General features: G+C 35.3%; 1 protein-coding gene across 10 annotated transcripts in view; it reads left to right on the top strand.

Moving 5' to 3' along the window:
• TTC21B (tetratricopeptide repeat domain 21B) overlaps positions 1-21,461 on the top strand; it is a 97,436-nt gene that overhangs the window by 22,629 nt on the left and 53,346 nt on the right. For 9 of the 10 annotated variants that reach the window (XM_028478588.2, XM_028478585.2, XM_024122255.3 and 6 more), the window contains 7 exons: positions 4,061-4,190; positions 7,989-8,146; positions 9,951-10,175; positions 11,761-11,999; positions 13,803-13,875; positions 14,843-14,953; positions 15,693-15,831. In XM_028478588.2, coding sequence (XP_028334389.1) covers positions 4,061-4,190; positions 7,989-8,146; positions 9,951-10,175; positions 11,761-11,999; positions 13,803-13,875; positions 14,843-14,953; positions 15,693-15,831 — 1,075 coding nt within the window. The remainder of the gene's footprint in view (positions 1-4,060; positions 4,191-7,988; positions 8,147-9,950; positions 10,176-11,760; positions 12,000-13,802; positions 13,876-14,842; positions 14,954-15,692; positions 15,832-21,461) is intronic. The other variant, XM_024122257.3, reaches the window with a different exon arrangement.

The raw sequence follows: 21,461 nt of genomic DNA, 5'->3' as shown, positions 1-21,461 counted from the left end.
TTAAGGAACCTCCATACTGTTCTCCATAGTGGCTGTATCAATTTACATTCCCACCAACAGTGCAAGAGTGTTCCCTTTTCTCCACACCCTCTCCAGCATTTATTGTTTCTAGATTTTTTGATGATGGCCATTCTGACCGGTGTGAGATGATAATCTCATTGTAGTTTTGATTTGCATTTCTCTAATGATTAATGATGTTGAGCTTTCTTTCATGTGTTTGTTGGCAATCTGTATGTCTTCTTTGGAGAAATGTCTATTTAGGTCTTCAGGTGAAATAATTTTTAATGAAACTATTTACAGTAATGACTACTATCAACTAATAAATGTGTTGGTTTACAAACATTCATTTGTAACTCATAAAATCTTAAAATCTTAAATTTAAACAAACTATTAGAAGTCATTTAATTCAGACATCCACCTTGTATTCAAATCTGCTCCACAACATCCTCATTAAGTGCCCATCCCATCTCTGGATGCACTCAGAGATGCAGTTCTTATTGTATAACTGTGATTATTAGACTGTATTTCCTATGTTAAGTCAGACTTCGCTTTATATTAAAAAATTCACCCGTTTATCGGTCCTTCTCTTGCTCTGGAGTGACGTGGAGCAAGTCCAGTTACTTAGTCAAGGCAAGGACCATTCCTCATTCATAAAACACACCTTCAGATTTTGGAAATTAGTTTTCATGTTCCTCTAAACAATTCCAGGTTTCCAACCATTTCTTTTTTAATGACATAGTTTGAGAACGCTGGTTGTAAGCCTGAGGATATTTTTCATTTTATCAGTGCCTCATTAAGCTTACTCTTCCAAATATGGATTTGGACTGCAAGACTTAGATTAGATTCTTTGCTCCCCAATTCTGGATGTCCATCTAGCTTCCTTTTTGTGAATCACATTACATTATCGACCCCTATTGAATTAACTGTTAACTAAAGTCCTTAGGTTTGTTATTCACTATAACTTTCAACCCAAGTGTAGGACTCTACATTTATCCCTGTGAAATTTTCTCTCTCCAGATTTATCCCATAATTCCAGATTACCTTGTCCTTTTGGATCCTGATTGTCATCTGCCTGTCTAGCTCTGAGTAGAACTAAGAGTGGAGCCCTCTGTTGTATTGCCAGGGAGTTCATTCCAAATTAATGTGGATCCATTAGTCAACACTCATTACAGACAGTAAGCAGATGACTTGACTTTAGTATACTCAACTCACAACTCAACACAGGGATATCGTGACGGGCACTAGCAAATATTTCATTCCTAAAAGCATAGTTTTTAGCATTCTCTCTGATTTACAGCTTCAGTAACTGTAAATGAACTTCAGTAGCTGTTCATGACCTTCCCTTAGGGAACTCATGCTGCCTTTCATTGATCATCATGTTCTTTTCCAGACTTTCATGACCTATTTTTTTTTCAACTAATCTGTCTGGAATCACACCTGGGATTGATCTCAGTCTCAGTCATGATCTGTTTTCAGTTGCTGATGAGTTAGTTGGAAAGCATTTTTCAGTACTCATGCAGTATTTAGATTTCATTCAACAAATGCTTGCACCAGTGTGTTGCTCAGAGCTGGGGAAATAGTTTGTAAAAACAAACTACAACCCTTGCCTTCTTGAAACATGAATACTAGCAGGAAGAGACATAATATAATTAAGTCAATCATGTAGTATGTTAGAATATCACAGAGGAAAATAACAGAACAGGGCAGAGGGGGTAGTAATTTTAGATAAGGTTGTCTGGGTAGGCCTCATTAAGATGGGAAAATTTGAACAAAAACTTGAAGGTCGTGGGAATATGGTATAGAGTGTTTCAGGCAAAGGGAGCCATTGTGCAGGTGGCCCAAAGGGACACAGAGATGAGTGTGCCCAGGACAGAGTGAGGAGATGGGGAGTAGTCACCGCGAGGTCTCAGCACAGAGACTAGTGTGGTAACTTCTCTGGCTTCATTTCTGAGTACGGTAGGGAGCCACCAGAAGGCTTCCAGCATGATCCAGTTCAGCATTTTAAAAGGAGTCTTCTGGCAGCCCTGCCGATAGTAAACTGTACAAGGAGCAAGAAATAACGTGTTAAATGGTAGTTGGGTCCCTAGTCCACAGACATCCTATTTTTCCATAATATAACCTTCATCAGCATGATAGAATCTAATTAGCATTTAAAATGCTGTTTTCGTGGGGAAATATCAGAAAGGCAGACTTGTCTCTCCAGCTCGGTTTCTACTTTGGCCCTTTTATATATATACTTTCTAAAATCAAACATTATCTTAGAGATTGTCCATATAAGTCCTGTTTTTTTTCTGTGATTCACTGTGAAATTACAGTAAAAAAAACAATGGTTGTTTTCAATGAGTAGTTCTTAGCAATTGGCAGAGAACATTATCAGAACTTCACCCTTTTACCTATGCTTTCATTATTTTCAGTTACACTGAAGAAATAAATGTTTTAAGAATATACTCTGTACCCATTACTGTGTGAGTCTGTCATACAGAGTGAAGTAAGTCAGAAAGAGAAAAACAAATACCGTATGCTAACACATATATGTGGAATCTAAGAAAAAAAAAAAAGGTCATGAAGAACCTAGGGGTAAGACGGGAATAAAGACACAGACCTACTAGAGAATGGACTTGAGGATATGGGGAGGGGGAAGGGTAAGCTGTGACAAAGTGAGAGAGTGGCATGGACATCTATACACTACCAAACGTAAAATAGATAGCTAGCGGGAAGCAGCCGCATAGCACAGGGAGATCAGCTCGGTGCTCTGTGACCACCTAGAGGGGTGGGATAGGGAGGGTGGGAGGGAGGGAGGCGCAAGAGGGAAGAGATATGGGAACATATGTATATGTATAACTGATTCACTTTGTTATGAAGCAGAAACTAACACACCATTGTAAAGCAATTATACTTCAATAAAGATGTTAAAAAATAAATTAATTAAATGGATCAAATGTCAAAAAAAAGTCTGATATTTGAGACACATAAAGACCCTTAGCCCTATAAAAGAGGCAAAACTAAATATGAAACTACTATAGAACTGTATAAAACAAAGAATGCTGAATTATTACATAGATTATAAGCGCTATAGAAATTTCAAGAAGTTGAAGTATTCTAGGCACCAATAGTTTTATACTCTGAAAATCCTTTTGAGCACACATTTTTTTGGTGCCTTAACATAGTGAGAAGATACCACACTTTCTTGTTAGTAACAATGGCTCTTCGTAGGAGTGACTTTCAGTAAGAGGCGGTGCTCCAGTTAAGAATCTGTGTATGTGGAGTGTAAGATTGGGGGGATGGGAGGATCATCCTTCAGATAAAGGAAGGAGCATTAGTAAGGCAAAGCAGGGAGATTTGCTATTTAAACTCTAATATCACATTTCTAAATTGTGAGTGAATAACCACTGGATAAAGATGGGTTGAATAGACAGCCATTAAAAGAATAAAAAAGTGGTCTAGTACTGCTTTAGTTATCGTATTCACTATTAATAAAAAGAAAAAAAATTTGAGGGCCTACAACATGCCAGGCAGAAAAGTGGGGAATATGAAGGTATGAGACATTTGGTGTAGTATACGTGAGTGTTCAACCTTCGGATTTTTACTAGAATGATGAAATCTGAATTCTCTAAAAACTGACCTTACAGTATTCTAGGGGGTGGTGCAAGTTACTCAACTGAGTAAATCACAAGGCAGGTTTAGAGTTAGAACTCACATTGCCTTGACTCTCAATTCCAGCAAGAAACTCTACCTCTCATTATCATTCCTTTGAACAGATATGTTTTCTTTATAAAGTTTTTAAACAGATATTCTCATTTCGTGTTATCAGATTAGTAACTATAATAATTTCACAGTTATTTTGCTGAGCAAAAGCCATCATTTATGTAGTCTGTTCATAGATCCCAGGGAGATAAATTAGTATTAGTCTAGTCATAGTAAAAATATTGGGCAATAAATAGAATAAGACAAATTTTAGAAAAATATGTGATTTTTGCTCTTCACATTACAATTAATATGTGTTTATTTATAGCTAAATACTATTATAAACCTATAAAAAATGATCTGCTGATTTGTTTAGCCTGCAAGTCCTGGGCAGCCTCTTTCTCCACTTCTCAGACGTTGTACCTCAATCCTGGAGACTATAGTAAGAACTGTTCCCGGTCTTCTGCAAGCTGTCTTCCTAATAGCAAAAGTGAAATATTTGTCAGGTAAGATATACATTAAAATCTTAAAATAACCTTTATATTCTGATGTTGATAAGAACTAGTATAAACAAACTAAGCACTCCTCGTATGAATAGTCACATAGAATAGTCTTCATAGAATAGTCACATAAAATGCACATTTTACGTGTGCACAGATAAGTAATTTTTATCCAAAATAAAACTGCATAACTTTCTTTACTATTTAATTCTTTAAAAAAATTACTATAAACTTCTGTGGTTCAAGTGAATTTCTGGGAAAATACAGTTCTACCACTTTAAAAAGTCCATCAGATGGTACTAGGTCCTGGCAGTACAATTTATAGTCTTTAATCTCTCCTTTGAACAGATTATAATTTATAATGGTTGACTCATTGGCATGACCAAATGTGATGTTCACCAGGTTTCAGGCCCTTAAGAAATTCATTGATTAATTCCTATTTAGTTTTTGTGATTGGTTATACATAGCTTTAAAAAAATATCCTGTTATAACCTTAGATTTTTAGGACACAAACATATGTATGACAATATATATAAAAATAGACCATCATATGGTACTTATGTATGTATCTTTGCTGGCTGAATGCTATGCAAAGTAAGTTAAGTTTGTAAAGTCCTATAGGACAGAAACCAACTTCAAGGTGTTCATTATCGTTAACAGTTACTTCTTGTACATAATGGAACGAGTTAAGAGTTTGACCTTACTAAATTTTTGGATTTCAGTTTTAACTGTTTTTGGGGTTTTTTAAAAATAAATTTATTTATTTATTTATTTTTGGCTGCTTTGGGTCTTCGCTGCTGTGCACGGGTTTTCTCTAGTTGCAGCGAGCGGAGGCTGCTCTTCGTTGTGGTGTGCAGGCTTCTCATTGCGGTGGCTTCTCTTGTTGCGGAGCGTGGGCTCTAGGCCCGCGGGCTTCAGTAGTTGTGGTGCACGGGCTTGGTTCCTCCGCGGCATGTGGGATCTTCCTGCACCAGGACTCGAACGCGTGTCCCCTGCATTGGCAGGCAGATTCTTAACCACTGTGCCACCAGGGAAGTGCCTTTAACTGTTTTAAAAAGAGAACCAAATGATCACAAAAGCTTGTTTCACCTCTAAAATACTCTAGTTGTAAGAAGTGACTCTCTATTACCTTCTTCTGATTGTGTTCTATTGAGCCACATCATATTTCTATTTTCTTCCCAGTTAGAACTGGTATCACCTACTAGGTGATCAAACTGGGACTTTGAGTTCTGTGATTAATTTGTAAACACTCATTATTTATTTTCAATTTTGATATAAATCAGTTTCAATATAGTAATAGTTAATTGCCAAAGGCTTAGGAAGGAAACTCTTGTATATTAACCCCATTTTTAAAAAAAGCAGCCTGAAATAATGTGAAACAGTGGTGGCACGTGTCTAAATAGCAGTATTCTTGCTAAATTGCCAACTGCAGTGACTTCTGGCACCAACTACAGTGATTTCTGGCACCAGCTACCTGGAGTTGGACTAAACTTCACAGGTTAAGGGCACAATTCTCCATCATACTGCCCTCATTTTAGATAGCAGCCACAAGTTCAGGTGTTCCCAGGGCCTCCTGCACTTTTGACTAGCTTGCTACTAATTTAAGCGTTCTTATGATTCCCTTCAGGTTCGATAATTCACTAGAAAGACTCACAGAACTCAGGAAAGCACTATATCTAGGATTAGAGTGTTATGATAGCAAACTGAAATTTGAAAGTCATCCAAACCTGCAAAAGGAAGAGATGCAGAGGGTGAGGTCTGGGAGGATCCCAGATCTGAAGCTTCCATTGTCCTCTCCCTGTGGAGTCAGGACACATCAACTTTCCGACACAACAATGTATGACAACACCTGTGGAACATTAGCAACCAAGAGAGCTCACCCAAGGTTCGGTATCCAGGTATTCATTAGGGTTTTATTACATAGACGTGGACTGAATCTTTGGCCATGTGATTGAAGTCAGTCTCCAGCTCCCCTCTCCCTAGGTGAGGCAGGTTATAGGTGGCTCAAAGCCCTACCCTTCTATTCACAGGGTTGGTCTTTCTGGCATGGCCAGCCACCATCCTGAGTCACATCATTAGCATAAGCTCTCAGGGCCCACCATGAATAACAAAGTTTCTCCTATTGCTTGGAAAATTCCAAGATTTAGAGACTGTCTCCTGGGAACTGTCTCCCTGTCCTGTCTCCCTGTCTCCCTGGGATAAAGGCCAGCCAAATTCTTTATTACATAGAACCTGACAAAGGCAGAACTGCAGGACAGAAATTTCTTCCACTTTTCTCTCAAGAGAAATTGGGCTGCTCTTAGATAAGAATGTGATATTGATGTGATCTTTGTTTTTATGGCCTGTTTTTTCCCAACAGTGATGACCCGTTTCTCCATTTTGAAATACTTAGTGGCCTCCTGAAGCTAACCGGACATATTCTTCCTCCTTATCTTTAGAAGAAACAAAAAAGATTATGATTTCAGTTATTCATACAGTCCTCATTTTTTTTTCCAGTCTCTTATTTGCAAACCCAAATTCTTTTCTATGTACTCTCTCCACTTAGTAATAACCTCTTTTTTCAGGTTATCTCCTTAATCCTCCTCCTTCCTAAAAGAATATGGGGGTGGTAATTTGCATGCAAATTTATTATGCTTAATCTTCTCTTCTTTTTTTGTCTGCACGGTTCTGAGTGTTGGATTGCATCACAGTGAAAAAGAATCTAATGTTTATTATGCCTGATGGTTAACTGACAAATTTAGACACTGTATTTAATAAGTTATTGTGCTACCCCAGCTAAATTATTTTTCATTAATCCTCTGTCTCTAAGAGCGTTTTCTGTTTAAATGGATTTCTGTTAGAAGAAAGTTGAGCGTTTGGGAACTGAAGTCCTGACTGTTAGCCTTACTTTGTCTGTTAAGGTGTTAGGTAAGGTTACAGAGAGTAATTGAACGGATACCTTAGCAGAGTTAGGTGGGGAGCTGGCCTAGCTACACCTACTTAAGGCCAGTTTATGAGATGGCTAAATGCAAATCAGTGTGGATGACATCACGAAACTTCTAGCACCTAGAGTCTGTGCTGTTGTTTCTCTGAAGAGCCTCTTCTACCTTATCTGTCAGCCCAAGGTAGATTCCAATATTCTGTTCACTTTCATCTTGATCATTTCCTTCTATTTTAAGATTCCCAGATGTACTTACTAACCTATAATGGAATATAATGTGCAAAAGTGCTGAATCATTATGCTGTACACCTGAAACTAACACAGTATTGTAAACCAACTACAATAAAAGAAAAAGTCTTCTAGATGTACAATACCTGTGGTTCGAAAACATTTGATATTTCAGTTAGTATTTAAAGGCATTTTAAATCTGTAACTCACATTTCTAAACCCCTGGAATGTATCCTTATGCCTTTTTTGGTTATTTTTTGTACAGTAGTAAAATTTCTAGCCTAGATGTGGCACTATAACATTCTAACTGTTTAAATTTCTATGTCTTACATAACTTATTTTAATGAAATTGTAAATTAAAAAAAAAAAATTTGACAAGGAAAATATAGGTACATTTAAAGGGCTTCAGAGTTTTTCACATACTTTTCCTGATTTGCTCCTTATGACCAAGGGATGGCCTGGCTTTAGGTATATTCTTTCATGCGTATTAAAAAGAAACTGACTAGTGCAGGTAGAGGTTAAGCTAAGGCCTTACGAACAGAGAACTTTTAAGTTCAAACACCAGAACTATCCACAGACTAAATACTTTTCTCCCTGTTCTCTCAGGTTTCCTCTTGATCATTTTGTATTATAATAGTGCTTTGTTTCCTCATTAGGTGATATTGAAGCAGCTTATAATAATCTGCAGCACTGCCTAGAACACTGTCCTTCCTATGCAGATGCTCATCTCCTGATGGCTCAGGTTTATTTGTCTCAGGAAAAATTCAGATTGTGTTCTCAGTCTCTTGAACTTTGTCTGAGCTATAATTTTAAGGTAAGTGTTCCAGACTCGAGTGGATAAGACATATTGCCCTCCTTGAACCTTTAGCAAATGTTTACATATTCAACTATTTTTGTTTTTTAGCCTGTAATATTTTGCTAATAAATGCATTATTAATGGAAAATATTTTGAACTCATTAGCAGTAGGAGAAAAAAATGGAGGCAACTGTGGCATAGTTAAACAACTATATGGACTTGGCAACAAAAGACCTGGAGATAGTGTCTGGTCTTTTCACCTGTCTGTCTCTGAACCTCAGTTTTCTTTTCTAGAAAACTTATATAATAATACCCTACAATTATAGTAAATATTAAATGCAATATGAATATGTAGAGATAATTGTAGACTGTAGAGCATTGTGCCAAATATTTTTATGCATAAGGATTTTATTTTATTGCCTGTTTCTTTCTTGGACCTTGGTTTTTAATAACTTCTTTTTAGATACATCATCAGAGACCAGCTAGTCATTTTGAAAGTTGGTACGTGGTTTGAGGATATAAACACACTAGATTTCTATCCAAGATATTCAGTGTGAACATCTCATATCCCTGAGCATTACGGAAAATCCTAGGTTCAGGGGCTTCCTGAGCAACCTGGAGTCAAGGAGGAGCTCCTCAGACTTTTGCTTTGGTTGGCAGTGTCTTGAGCCCTTCGATGTGAGAACCCTTTAGTGCACTGGAGAATTCAAGTTCCAGGCAAGGTTTGCAGAAGATAATGCCTGCTTCTTAGGACGGTAGTTCTCAAGACTGGTGGTGCATTGTGACCCCAGTGCCAGTGCCCTACCCAGTGAATCAGAATCTCTGAGAGAAGAGCGTAAGCATGATTGTTTACACAAGGCCCACAGGTAAACACGATGCCTAGCTACGGCTCAGAACCCAGCATTAGGAGGACTGTAGCCATCCTGGAGGTTAGATGGCTGCCACATCATCTCATTCTGGACCATCTTCTTCCCTTTGACTCCTTCCTCATCTTTTGTCATTCTCTATTTTTTCTGTATATGCTGTTGATAGCCAAAATAAAGACAGGAGATTCATTACTACGTGTTTTGGAGTAGTATCAAAGGGTAAAACCAATGTTTGATTAACGTGTCCTGAAATTTTTTATCTTAATTAATTAATTAATTAATTTACTTTTGGCTGCATTGGGTCTTTGTTGCCGCGCGCAGGCTTTCTCTAGTTGCAGCAAGGAGGCTACTCTAAGTTGTGGTGTGCGGGCTTCTCATTGCGGTGGCTTCTCTTGTTGCAGAGCGCGGCCTTCAGTAGTTGTGGAGCATGGGCTTAGTTGCTCCGCAGCATGTGGGATCTTCCTGGACCAGGGCTCAAACTTGTGTCGCCTGCATTGGCAGGTGGATTCTTAACCACTGTGCCATCAGGGAAGCCCTGAAATTTTTAATCTTAAAATTAGAAAATAAAGACAAGAAACTGCGTAGAAATATGATAACTTTATTTCAGTACAAGAAGTCTGAGGTAAAGAAATTCATTTCCTGAAAACTAAAATAATTTCTTAGAATATATTTGCTAGCCTTATAATCTTTGTGTGCAATTTCTTTCCTCTCATGGTAGAAGCACTTAACTTGTTTGTTAACCAGCGGAACACTAGGTAGTGTCAGGTTACCTGAATTCTGATTTAATATAATAAATGATCAGAACATGAGTAAGAGGACAGAAATAGACCTCATGCATACAATCACAGGGTAGACTGTCCTCAAAGATCCTATTATTATAACATTTGATGGATTGTAAACTATGTATTGATGTTGTAAACACTCCAAGGCTGTATTTCTGAATATTATTTTTTCAGGTGAGAGAATATCCTTTATATCATTTGATAAAAGCTCAGTCACAAAAAAAAATGGGAGAAATAGCAGAAGCAATTAAAACCCTGCATATAGCAATGAGTTTACCAGGAATGAGGAGAACTGGAACTTCCTCAAAGTCAAAATACAGAAAAACTGAAGTCGATGCAAGCCATCGTTTATCAGTCTTTCTTGAGTTGGTAGAGGTTCACCGCTTAAATGGAGAACAGGTAGGTCAAGTGTAATTCAGTGGCTCAGATCTGAACTTTGTTATTCAAGTATATAGAGTCATAGGAAATGAAAAAGCTAAAATTATTCGCTTGACCAAGTGGTAAAGTTTAGAAAATTTATTTCTCATCACTTGGCACCAGATCATGTTACTTTCTATAGCCCCTGAATTTAGACATAGTTTGTACTCGGATGACTTTATGTATCAGTGTACTTACATTGGCTACCATGAGATTAATACTAGATATACACTGTATGTGTAATATAAGTAATAATATAATGTAATATGTACTGTAGTATGTATTAATATGTGTATAATAATATAATGTATGATTACTTTGGCTATCATGAAATGTAATAATATAATATAGTTATAATTCTGTGAATTCCTAAAAGGGCTCACACATACACACACACACACACACACACGTACACGTACTACTGGAATAAAATCAAAGTACCAATCTGAAATTCTAATAGTTGAGAAAATAAAAGAACCACTGAAATAATACAGCTTTGGTAAACTAATAGGGCAATCATAAAATCAAATGCTTTAAAAAAATACAGATAGATCATAAAATCAAATACTTAAAGAATAATACAGATAGTAGATGGATAGATAGGTAGAAAGAAGGCAAACAAAAATGTAATTCTGAGAAAAGAATTAGAACCTTGTAGAAAATGAGGAACTTAACATCATTTATATTTGTTTTTTTAAGTTGCAGCTGTTGCTAATCAGTTATTTCATATTTTAGTGGAAATTAAGAAGGCTGTGTCCATATACTTGCCGAATCTCAAAGAATTTCCACTTCACTAATAAATTAATGTAAAATGCACTTAATAAGAAGAACCAATTCTACTATAGATAGTTGATTCTGAAATGCAGTATTTTTTTCACATTTTAACGTTTCTTAAATCAGAATGTTTTAAAATATCTAAAGTTGAGATCAGTTAAAATCAATGACAATTTTAGATTCATTGAGGTACAGATTTGGAAATTAGGAAATATGTTCACCTGGGGTATAACAAAAATGACGTCCTAGTGTAGGGAATAACATAATCTGCTATGTTATGTAGAGCCATCGGGTACAGAGGGTGACTGTGGACTGGATCCCATCGAAGATGCAGTAATGAACATGGCTAAGAATTTAGGCTTTGGAGTCAGTCAGGCTGGTTCTATCATTTGTTAACTTCTTAACTGTCTGAATCTCATTTTACTTACTGCAAAGTGGGGGGTAATTATAGTAACTACCTTAGAGGATTTTTGTGAGAATTAAATGGGTTAATATTTACAATGCTGGGTACAAAGTAAATGTTTATTAAATTATAGTTGCAACAAATCTTATGTAGCAACTGCTGTTGTCCTAGTTATGAGAACACTTTTCAGCTAACAAATATTTATAATGTTATCTTAATTTGGTCTCTGAGTTTGGTTTTAAATTTTTGTACTTTTCCAAAAATCTATCATTATTTCACAAATATCATAACTGTACTAGCATTTATTGTTCATTCTGTATTAGTAGAAAACCTTAGTTTGTAGTGTAATTTGTTGAAATTTTGAATGTTACTTTAATTTCACCTTTACAGCATGAGGCGGCCAAAGTTTTACAAGATGCCATCCATGAATTTTCTGGGACATCTGAAGAGTTGCGTGTCACTATTGCTAACGCAGACCTAGCTCTGGGCCAGGGAGATGTGGAGCGGGCTTTAAGCATGCTTCAGAATGTTACATCTGAGCAGCCTTATTTCATAGAGACCAAAGAAAAAATGGCAGATATATATCTGAAGCACAGAAAAGAGAAGATGTTATATATCACTTGTTACAGGTAAATGTTTCTTTCAACCCATTATATTTTGACATTTATCTCCTAAAATTAATCCCCAAATTTCTCTCTTTTAACTGCTTTTCAGATACTTTATAGATCCCTTCCTTAATGTGTTCTTGCTTCCTTCTACTACCACCAAACACAGTCACTCTAACCAAGTTACTCACTCCCTAAAATGTAAATCATGGTAATTATGATTTATTTCAACCTGTGGCTTACTTTAGTTTCTCAGCTCTCCTCTCTCATCAGATGTTATTTTTGGACTTTGAAAGAGCTACAACTACATGTATTCTAATAGCTTAAAAGCATTATGTAATATAACAATTCAGGGGCTATATAGTCATATTTAACACTCAGTATCATAGTTATAGCAGAAGAAAATTATGGCTTAGTATATACCACACTAAGGTATGGATTACAGAAATGGCAGGGGTTTAAAAAGTGTCATACACTGATGCCCTTAGGAGTTACTGGATACACAAAACACGCGCGTGCACACAGACACACAGACAGACACACACGAGACATGGGTGCACACATGCACACACAGGTTGCTCTTACACTTCTCCCCAAACAAAAAGATAAAGATACAAGCACACACTCCATGTGAGAGAAAATTAATGTTTTATCCTTGAGAATAGTAAAATGTTGATGAATTAAGTCATATTGGTTCATCTATATTTTGTAAATATCAAAGTCCAGAAAGCTGCTCAGATTCTTTGTAGGTACTGAGTGATTCAAAGAAACTGAGCAGCACCCCCTGTGCAGATGGATGGACTGGAGTTTCCTAGATTATGTTTTCTATGATGTTTTTAAAATATCGGCACTATCATCTCTAATGATATGACAATTTTTTTTTCACTCTTCACACCTTTTATTCTATTATTATTTTTTAATATCTTTATTGGAGTATAATTGCTTTACATTGTTTAGTTTCTGCTGTATAACAAAGTGAATCAGCTATACATATACATATATCCCCATATCTCGTCCCTCTTGCGTCTCCCTCACTCACTCCCTATCCCACCCCTCTAGGTGGTCACAAAGCACCGAGCTGATCTCCCTGTGCTATGCGGCTGTTTCCCACTAGCTATCTATTTTACATTTGGTAGTGTATATATGTATGTATATATAAAATAGGGTTGATGTGTTTGGATGCACTGTAGTATAGTAGCTAAAATCATAGGTTTTTTTTTCAAGTAGATCTGACACATTAGCTATAGTAAACTCAGCATTATCTATATAATTGTAATAATTTTCTTTTCTCAGTTTTTGGACCAATTAAGTGAGATATTGTACATTAAAGACTTAGCATCACATTATTTGAGCAACCTTGGTATTTTGACCTTTAGCAGTTTACATTTTGCAGGTAAAAAATAAGCAGCAAATGTTGAAGTAGAATATTTTATATTTTTTAAGGTAACTCGTTGTATATGACTTATGCCCTGAATATCAGAGCTCAAGATGCATAGGAGGATGATAAGTGTTTGTCATATTTTGCAACTTCATTCCCACATCATGTATTTCTGGATAATAAGAGCTTATATGTTTACTATCTATCTGTATACTTTTACCTGCATTTCAGGAAATAGAAAAATTTAATGAAAAAAATTGTTGACTTAGCATAAACAATCTGAGTGTGGGTATGGCTGGGGTTTTTTAACAATATTACACTGTTGGATATGAAGAAGGCACTCTGAAGGCTATTAGTTCATTGAAAAAAATAAGCTTATCTTTTATTTAATTGGTTTAGAAGAAGAAATTTGTATTCAATATACTAAGTAGAGTTCGTCTGATTTCCAGAGAAATTGCTGAAAGGATGCCCAGCCCTCGTTCTTTTATTCTCCTTGGTGATGCATACATGAATATTCAAGAGGTAAAGTTTCTGATACTACTGAACTTAGATTTAAAAACAAAACAAAAACCAAAAATTCTTTGTGATTAGTATAACATTCTACTGAAAGGAATTTGGGTTTTTTTCTTCCAGTTTTATTGAGATACAGTTGACATGCAGCACTGTGTAAGTTTAAGGTATAGCATAATGATTTAACTTAAATACATCATGCAATGATTATCACAGTAAGTTCAGTGAATATCCATCATCTTATATAGCTCAAAATTAAAGAAATAGAAAAAAATATTTTTCCCTTGTAATGAGAACTCTCAGGATTTACTTTCAACAGCTTTCACGTATAACGTACGGCAGTGTTAATTTTCATGTTGTACATTACATCCCTAATACTTACTTATCTTGTAACTGGAAGCTTGTACCTTTTAACCACCTTCATCCAAATCCTCTCCCCTCATTTTAATAACGTTTACTTAATAGTCAAAGATCCAGTCATCACAATAAAAAGGGAGACAACCATTACAATTAAAAAGTTACAGTTACTTTTCAAATTGAGATCCAGTTATTCAGCACTATCATTTGAAATAGAGATGATACCAGAAGTAAGGTGAGTCACCTTTAAACAAAAGGATGAAAAGAGCTACTGGCTAAGGTGGTGTTTTCTTCAAAGGAAAGCAATCCTCTGACCTCTGGTTCTGGCTTTTATAATGATGCCAGATGAAAAGCTGTCAAGAAGGTGTCTCTTAGTTCTCATATGACTATTTATGAGGACATGGACCTAAGTAACATGGGTGGGATTATACTAGTGAGTTACACCTGCACTAGTGATTATCAGCTCTCTGAAATTATTAAGGTTTCTGGATTTAGTATGTGCTTTATTAGCCTTAGTAAGTAAGTTTTCCAAATGTAGACCTTAATTATAGAAGTGTTGCCATTTAATGGGAGCCACCTAAGCTGTTATTTTATTGCTTCATTTTTTATCTGCCAACATTAGCCTGAAGAAGCCATAGTAGCATATGAGCAAGCATTAAATCAGAACCCAAAGGATGGAACATTGGCAAGCAAAATTGGGAGAGCTCTTGTCAAAACTCACAACTACTCAAAGGTAAATACTTTATATTTTGAAATGTATCTGTTTTAACAAATCTGCAAACCCTGCTCTGTGAAAGATCTTCAGCAAGCACTGTTTGTATCTTAATGGTTGGAAACTCCAAATTTGTCTTTACAAACTGGAATTTGTGTTAAAGACTTTCTCAGTGTCTCAGATTCTTCTCTGCTGCATTTTGCAAAGACTTTTTGGACCCTAAAGTTTACTTCAGGTTTCACCTTACAGCAAAATTCTGCCATGAAATAAATTATGATAAACTTACTGTTGTTACATCTCTTTTATCATATGACAAAGCATAATAGATGTCCTTTCCATTGAACCAGTTTTAGTAAGCCATGTGCTTTGAGGGTTTTGTTTTTTTTGTTTTCATTTTTGTTTGTTTTGTAGTAAGGATAATAGATTTTCCTTTAGTTATATTCTTGCCCTATTCCTGGTAACTGTTGAACATATATACAACAGCTAGCAAAGTATTTGCATTCACTAACTTTTGGAATAAAACTGGAAAAAATTTTAACAAAGTACTTTGCTTTAGTTATTTGTTGTAAGAAATGCTAGTTGTCTTGTGTAATATTGGATTCTGTAAGAAAAATGGCACACTTAATCAATAGTGCAAGTCCATGCATAAGCTGCTTTTAGGTTACTTCCAATTGCTTTAAGTCATAATGTGTGTAGGATCTATGCTTGAATGCCATTCTCGTTGCCTTTTTTTCCCCTAACTGAAATGGATTTTATTTAGGCAATCACTTATTATGAAGCTGCTCTGAAAAATGGACAACAAAATTATCTCTTCTATGACTTGGCTGAGCTCTTATTAAAACTGAAATGGTATGACAAAGCAGAAAAAGTTCTTCAACATGCACTAGCTCATGAACCTGGTATGAAAATCTTTCTTATTTGAAAATGTATACCTAATATATCTGATTCTTTTTATTTTTATATTAGTATGTATTTGTATTGTTAGTGTATGTGAGGTTGGTTCTTTCATTTGTCAGAATGTCACTCTACTAAAATAAGATATTTTAAAATTCTTAAAACAGATTTGTGAAAGTTTGTGTTATAGAAAACTACTTTCCAAAGTGACATAAAGGAAGTTTCCTTTAGTTTTTTTTTTTTAATTTAATTTTTATTTTGTGTTATAGTTGATTTACAATGTTGTATTAGTTTCAGGTGTACAGCAAAGTGATTCAGTTATACATATATATATATATATACATATATATATATACATATATATATATGTATACATTCTTTTCCCATATAGGTTATTACAGATAACTGAGTGGTGTTCCCTGTGCTATACAATAGGTCCTTGTTGATTATCTATTTTATATATAGTAGTGTGTATTTGTTGATCCCAAACTCCTAATTTATCCCTCCCTCCCACCTTTCCCCTTTTGTAACGATAAGTTTGTTTTCAAACTCTGTGAGTCTGTTTCTGTTTTGTAAATAAGTTCATTTGTATCATTTTTTTAGATTCCATATATAAGTAATATCATATTTGTCTGTCTCTGATTTACTTCACTTTATATGATAATCTTTAGGTTCATCCATGTTGCTGCAAATGGCATTATTTCATTCTTTTTAATGGCTGAGTAATATTCCATTGTATATACATACCACATCTTATTTATCCATTCCTCTGTCGATGAACACTTTTAGGCTGCTTCCATGTCCTGGCTATTGTAAATAGTGCTGCAGTGAACATTGGGGTAGATGTATCTTTTTGAATTACGGTTTCCTCTGGATATATGCCCAGGAGTGGGATTGCTGGATCATATGGTAGCTCTATTTTTAGTTTTTTAAGGGACCTCCATACTGTTCTCCATAGTGACTGTACCAATTCACATTACCACCAACAGTGTAGGAGGGTTCCCTTTTCTCCATCCCCTCTCCAGCATTTATTGTTTGTAGATTTTTTAATGATGGCCATTCTGACCAGTGTGGGTGATACCTCATTGTAGTTTTGATTTGCATTTCTCTGATTATTAGCAATGTTGAGCATCTTTTCATGTGCTTTTTTTGGCCATCTGTATGTCTTCTTTGGAGAAATTTCTGTTTAGATCTTCTGCCCATTTTTTGATTGGGTTGTTTATGTTTTTGATATTGAGGTTCATGAGCTGTTTGTGTATTTTGGTGATGAATCCCTTGTCAGTCACTTCATTTGCAAATATTTTCTCCCATTCCGAAGTGGGTTGTCTTTTCATTTTGTTTATGGTTTCCTTTGCTGTGCAAAAGCTTTTAAGTTTAATTAGGTCCCATTTGTTTATTTTTGTTTTTATTTTCATTACTCTAGGAGGTGGATTGAAAAAATCCAGCAGTGGATGTTGCTGCAATTTATGTCAGAGTGTTCTGCCTATGTTTTCCTCTAAGAGTTTTATAGTACCGGGTCTTAGGTTTAGGTCTTTAATCCATTTTGAGTTTGTTTTTGTGTATGGTTAGAGAATGTTCTAATTTCATTCTGTCTAGTTTTCCCAGCACCACTTATTGAAGAGACTGTCTTTTCTCCATTGTACATCCTTGCCTCATTTGTCATAGATTAATTGACCAGAGGTGCGTGGGTTTGTTTTTGGGCTTTCTATCCTGTTCCATTGATCTATATTTCTGTTTTTGTGCCAGTACCGTTGTGTTTTGATTACTGTAGCTTTGTTGGAAGTTTCCTATAAATTGTAACTACAACTGGTGTTTAAACAAGTAAACATTTTTATAATCCTTTTTAAAAGTTGTTTTTTAAAAAAAATTCAGCATTATTAAAGAGTATAATTTACAAGTCACCAGTTTCTCCTGTGAATTCTACTTGCCCTGTTCTCAGACCTCCCTAGAGGTAACCATTTTTGTGTTTTAGTGTATATTTTATATATATTTATGTAAATATCTAAGTGTAATATGCATATTGTTCTTTTCAAAATGCATCATTCTTCCTATTCAGCAATTTTTTTTCACATACAGTATGTTGCAGATATAGTTTGATGTCAGTACATCCATATTATTCTATCTAATGCACTCACAGTATTTTATAACTCCGTAAGCTATTTAACTTTTCCCCAATTAGTTTGTCTTCCAATCTTTTGATGTTATAAACCATGTTAAAATGAATATCCTTGTATCTCATTCTTTGGCATACACTTGCTTATATTTCTTAAGAGCAAGATGCTACGTTAAAAGGTATGGGTACTTAAAATTTAACTGGATACTATCAAATTGCATTCTTACAAGTTCATACAAATTTACTTTTTAAAGATCTGTACTTTTTAATAAAATCTAGTGCTTGTTCATTGCAAAAATTTGAAGATTACAGAAGTGAATGAAACTTGTGTCCCTCTCCCACTCTCCAGAGAAAACCACATCCTGATCAATCTCCCTTCCCCTATCTCTCACACACTATTACAGAACACTTTTTTCTACCAAAAAGGAGTCATATTATACCTATAGGTCTGCAGTATGCATTTTTCATTTAATAGCCTCTCTTCATTTTGGCAAATATAGGGCTTTTAAAATTTTTAACATAGGTAGCGTATTTTACTGTATGTCAATATCATAATTTATTTGATGAGTCCCCTATCGATAGACATTTAGAAGAAAACATTACTGAGGTAGAATCCTTGTTTATATAGCACTATGTACTTCCTAGAATTGAATCTTGCTCCATTGTTTTTTCTTAAGGGTAAAAATGTCCCAACATTATATAGTATTAATTATAGAGAAAACAAACTTTTAATTTACATTTCTTTGATGATTGATAAGGTTAGGTATTATATCTATAGATTGTACTTTCACTAGGAACTTTTCATTCATATCCTTTGTCTTAATCCTTTACCTGTTATTCATTAATCTCTTACCTATTATTCATGTTGCAGATATTTTCTCCCAGGCTGTCCTTTCTTTATCAAATTACTTTATCATTTCATTGGTCAAATAGAATATTTAATTATCATATATAATACCTACCAGTCTTTTCTCTTTTTGACTTTTGAATTTCTTGTCATGCTCAGAAAAAGCTCCCCTAATTCTAACATTAAAAAAAGTTTTCTTATATTTTTCTGGGGTTTTTGTAATTTTAATTTGTATACTGGAGAATTTTAATTTTTATAATGGAGAACTTTAATTCACATACAATTTTTACTATATAGTTTCCCAAATGGATAGCCAATTATATCTCCGTGTCATTTATTGAAATGCCACCTTTATGATATTATAAACTTTTTTCTACATTTCACTCTGATTCTGGGAATTTTTGTTTTGAGTTCCTTCCTTCTCCTCCCCTCCCCATTTTTATTTTTGCCAATACCATGTTTTCTGTGGTTTTAAAATATGTTTGGATACATAGATAAGGCAAGCCAACTCTAAATTTTCTAATATGTCTAAAATGGTCTTTTAATTTAGCTTTGAGGTTGATGCTTAAATTCTCCTAATTTGAATGCATTTATTAATTCCGTAAAAATACTTGCATGAGTCTTGTCAGACCTTGCTTGAAACACTACAGGTGGCCTAAATGTGGATATGCATTTTTTAAAAGGTTGTAGAGGAGGAGAGATTCAAGTAGTATGTTTTACTTATATGGGCATAAGTATATTACATTTATGCAGTATAAATACTTTCATTTAATAATTTGCTGAGCACATCCAATGGTGTACTTAGATGCCTTCATGTGCATTTCATTATATGTTATTAATGCTCACATTAGTTTTTGAGGCAAATAAAATTATCTACATTTTAAAATTAGCATCTAATACTCAGTTTTCTTGAGTTATCCAGGTTCACCTAGCTGATATAGTAGCACCAGGGTTCTAAGAAACACCTTAAACTTAGCATGTTTGAAAGTGAATTCCTTATCTGCCTCCCCCATCTGTCTATGTGCAGACTTCTCTATCTCAATAACTTCAGCCTTCTTTGTAATTTTGAAGAACCAAAATCCTTGCCTTCATCCTTGTGCTTGCCCATAGGAAATCCTCTTGGTTCTGCCTTCTAGATACATTCAGAATTCTCCTGTGTCTCATTATTTCCACTACTGTCACCCTGTCCTAGCTACATTGTCTCTTAGGTGGATTAAAGCAGTAGCCTACACCTGGTCTCCCTGTTACCCAGTCCTCAACCTCACAGCCAGACACAGCCTTTCCCAACCCAGCAGCACTATTGGACCTTTTAAACAACCAAAGTTCGATCACATCTGCTCAAGCTCCCCCTTGTCTCCCATTTCTCTGAGTTAACCAAAGTCTTACAGTGGCTTACGTGGCCTTCACACTTGCATGCTGTTGCTCCTCTGACCTCTCCTTCCAGCCTGCTTTCACCATTGTCACGGCTTCCTTGATCCTTGTACCACCTTAGAGCTTTTCTTACCTGTAAAATAGCAATAACAAAACCTGCTTCTCAGGTTGAGATTTTAAATAAATAATGATGTATGTAAACCTCTTCAAACAGAGTATGGCTCAGGCCATGCTGTCGATAAATGGTAAAAGAAACATCTTTTTGTTAATTATCTAGGGTTCTTTTATTACTCTTAGATTACAAAATAATAATACCAAATATTTAAATAGCACTTGCCATGTACAGGACTTTAATTGCTTTGCATATATTAGCTTATTTAATAATTTACTATTTATATTTTACAATAATCTTGTGAGATAGGTACTATTATTTCCCCTATTTTACAGATGAAAGGGAGGCACAGAATAGATAACTACCTTGTTCGACTAGGACCTTGTTAACTAGAAAGTGATAAAGCCTAGATTTGAAACCAGGCAGGATGGCCTCAAAGTCAGTGTTTATTATGTATATATGTATGTATATATATGTATACTTTATTAAGTTCTGTTATTTAAAAATAAATACAGTTATCAATTGCATGTACCAACTACCCTATCTTGTTTTTAAATGACTTCCACAAACAGAAGTGCTTATACACTTAAGACTGGAAATTGAGGACTTTCCTAGTGGTGCAGTGGTTAAGGATCCACCTGCCAACGCTGGGTACACAGGTTCGATCTCTGGTCTGGGAAGATCCCACATGCTGAGGAGCAGCTAAGCCCATGCGCCACAACTACTGAGCCCGTGTACCCTAGAGCCCGTGCGCCGCAACTGCTGAGCCCCACACGCCGCAACTACTGAGGCCTGTGCGCTCTAGAGCCCGTGCTCCTTAACAAGAGAAGCCACCGCAATGAGGAACCCAGGCACTGCAACAAAGAGTAGCCCATGCGCAGCAACAAAGACAGATAAACAAACAAATTAATTAATTAATTAAATCTTAAAAAAAAAAAGAATGGAAATTGAAACTCTACTCTGTGTTGTTGTATTGTTATCTCTTGTATGTCTAAGAAAAGCCTCCAGTTCTTTAACTTTTCTTCCAGCCAGTTTTTATCCTAAATCTTTTTCTTTTTTTCCAATTTGGCCATTCTTCAGTTAATTTACTGAACGTTTTTAAACTTTATTCACTATTTTTCAAAATCAAGTATAAAAACTTGTAGAAAAATGTAAAGATTTATTTAAAATGAATTATTATTTTTTCCCATTA

Source organism: Physeter macrocephalus, chromosome 2 (genome assembly GCF_002837175.3).
Source record: "Physeter macrocephalus isolate SW-GA chromosome 2, ASM283717v5, whole genome shotgun sequence".
Classification (NCBI taxonomy): Eukaryota; Metazoa; Chordata; class Mammalia; order Artiodactyla; family Physeteridae; genus Physeter; species Physeter macrocephalus.
This window is presented reverse-complemented; position numbering and strand designations above follow the sequence as displayed.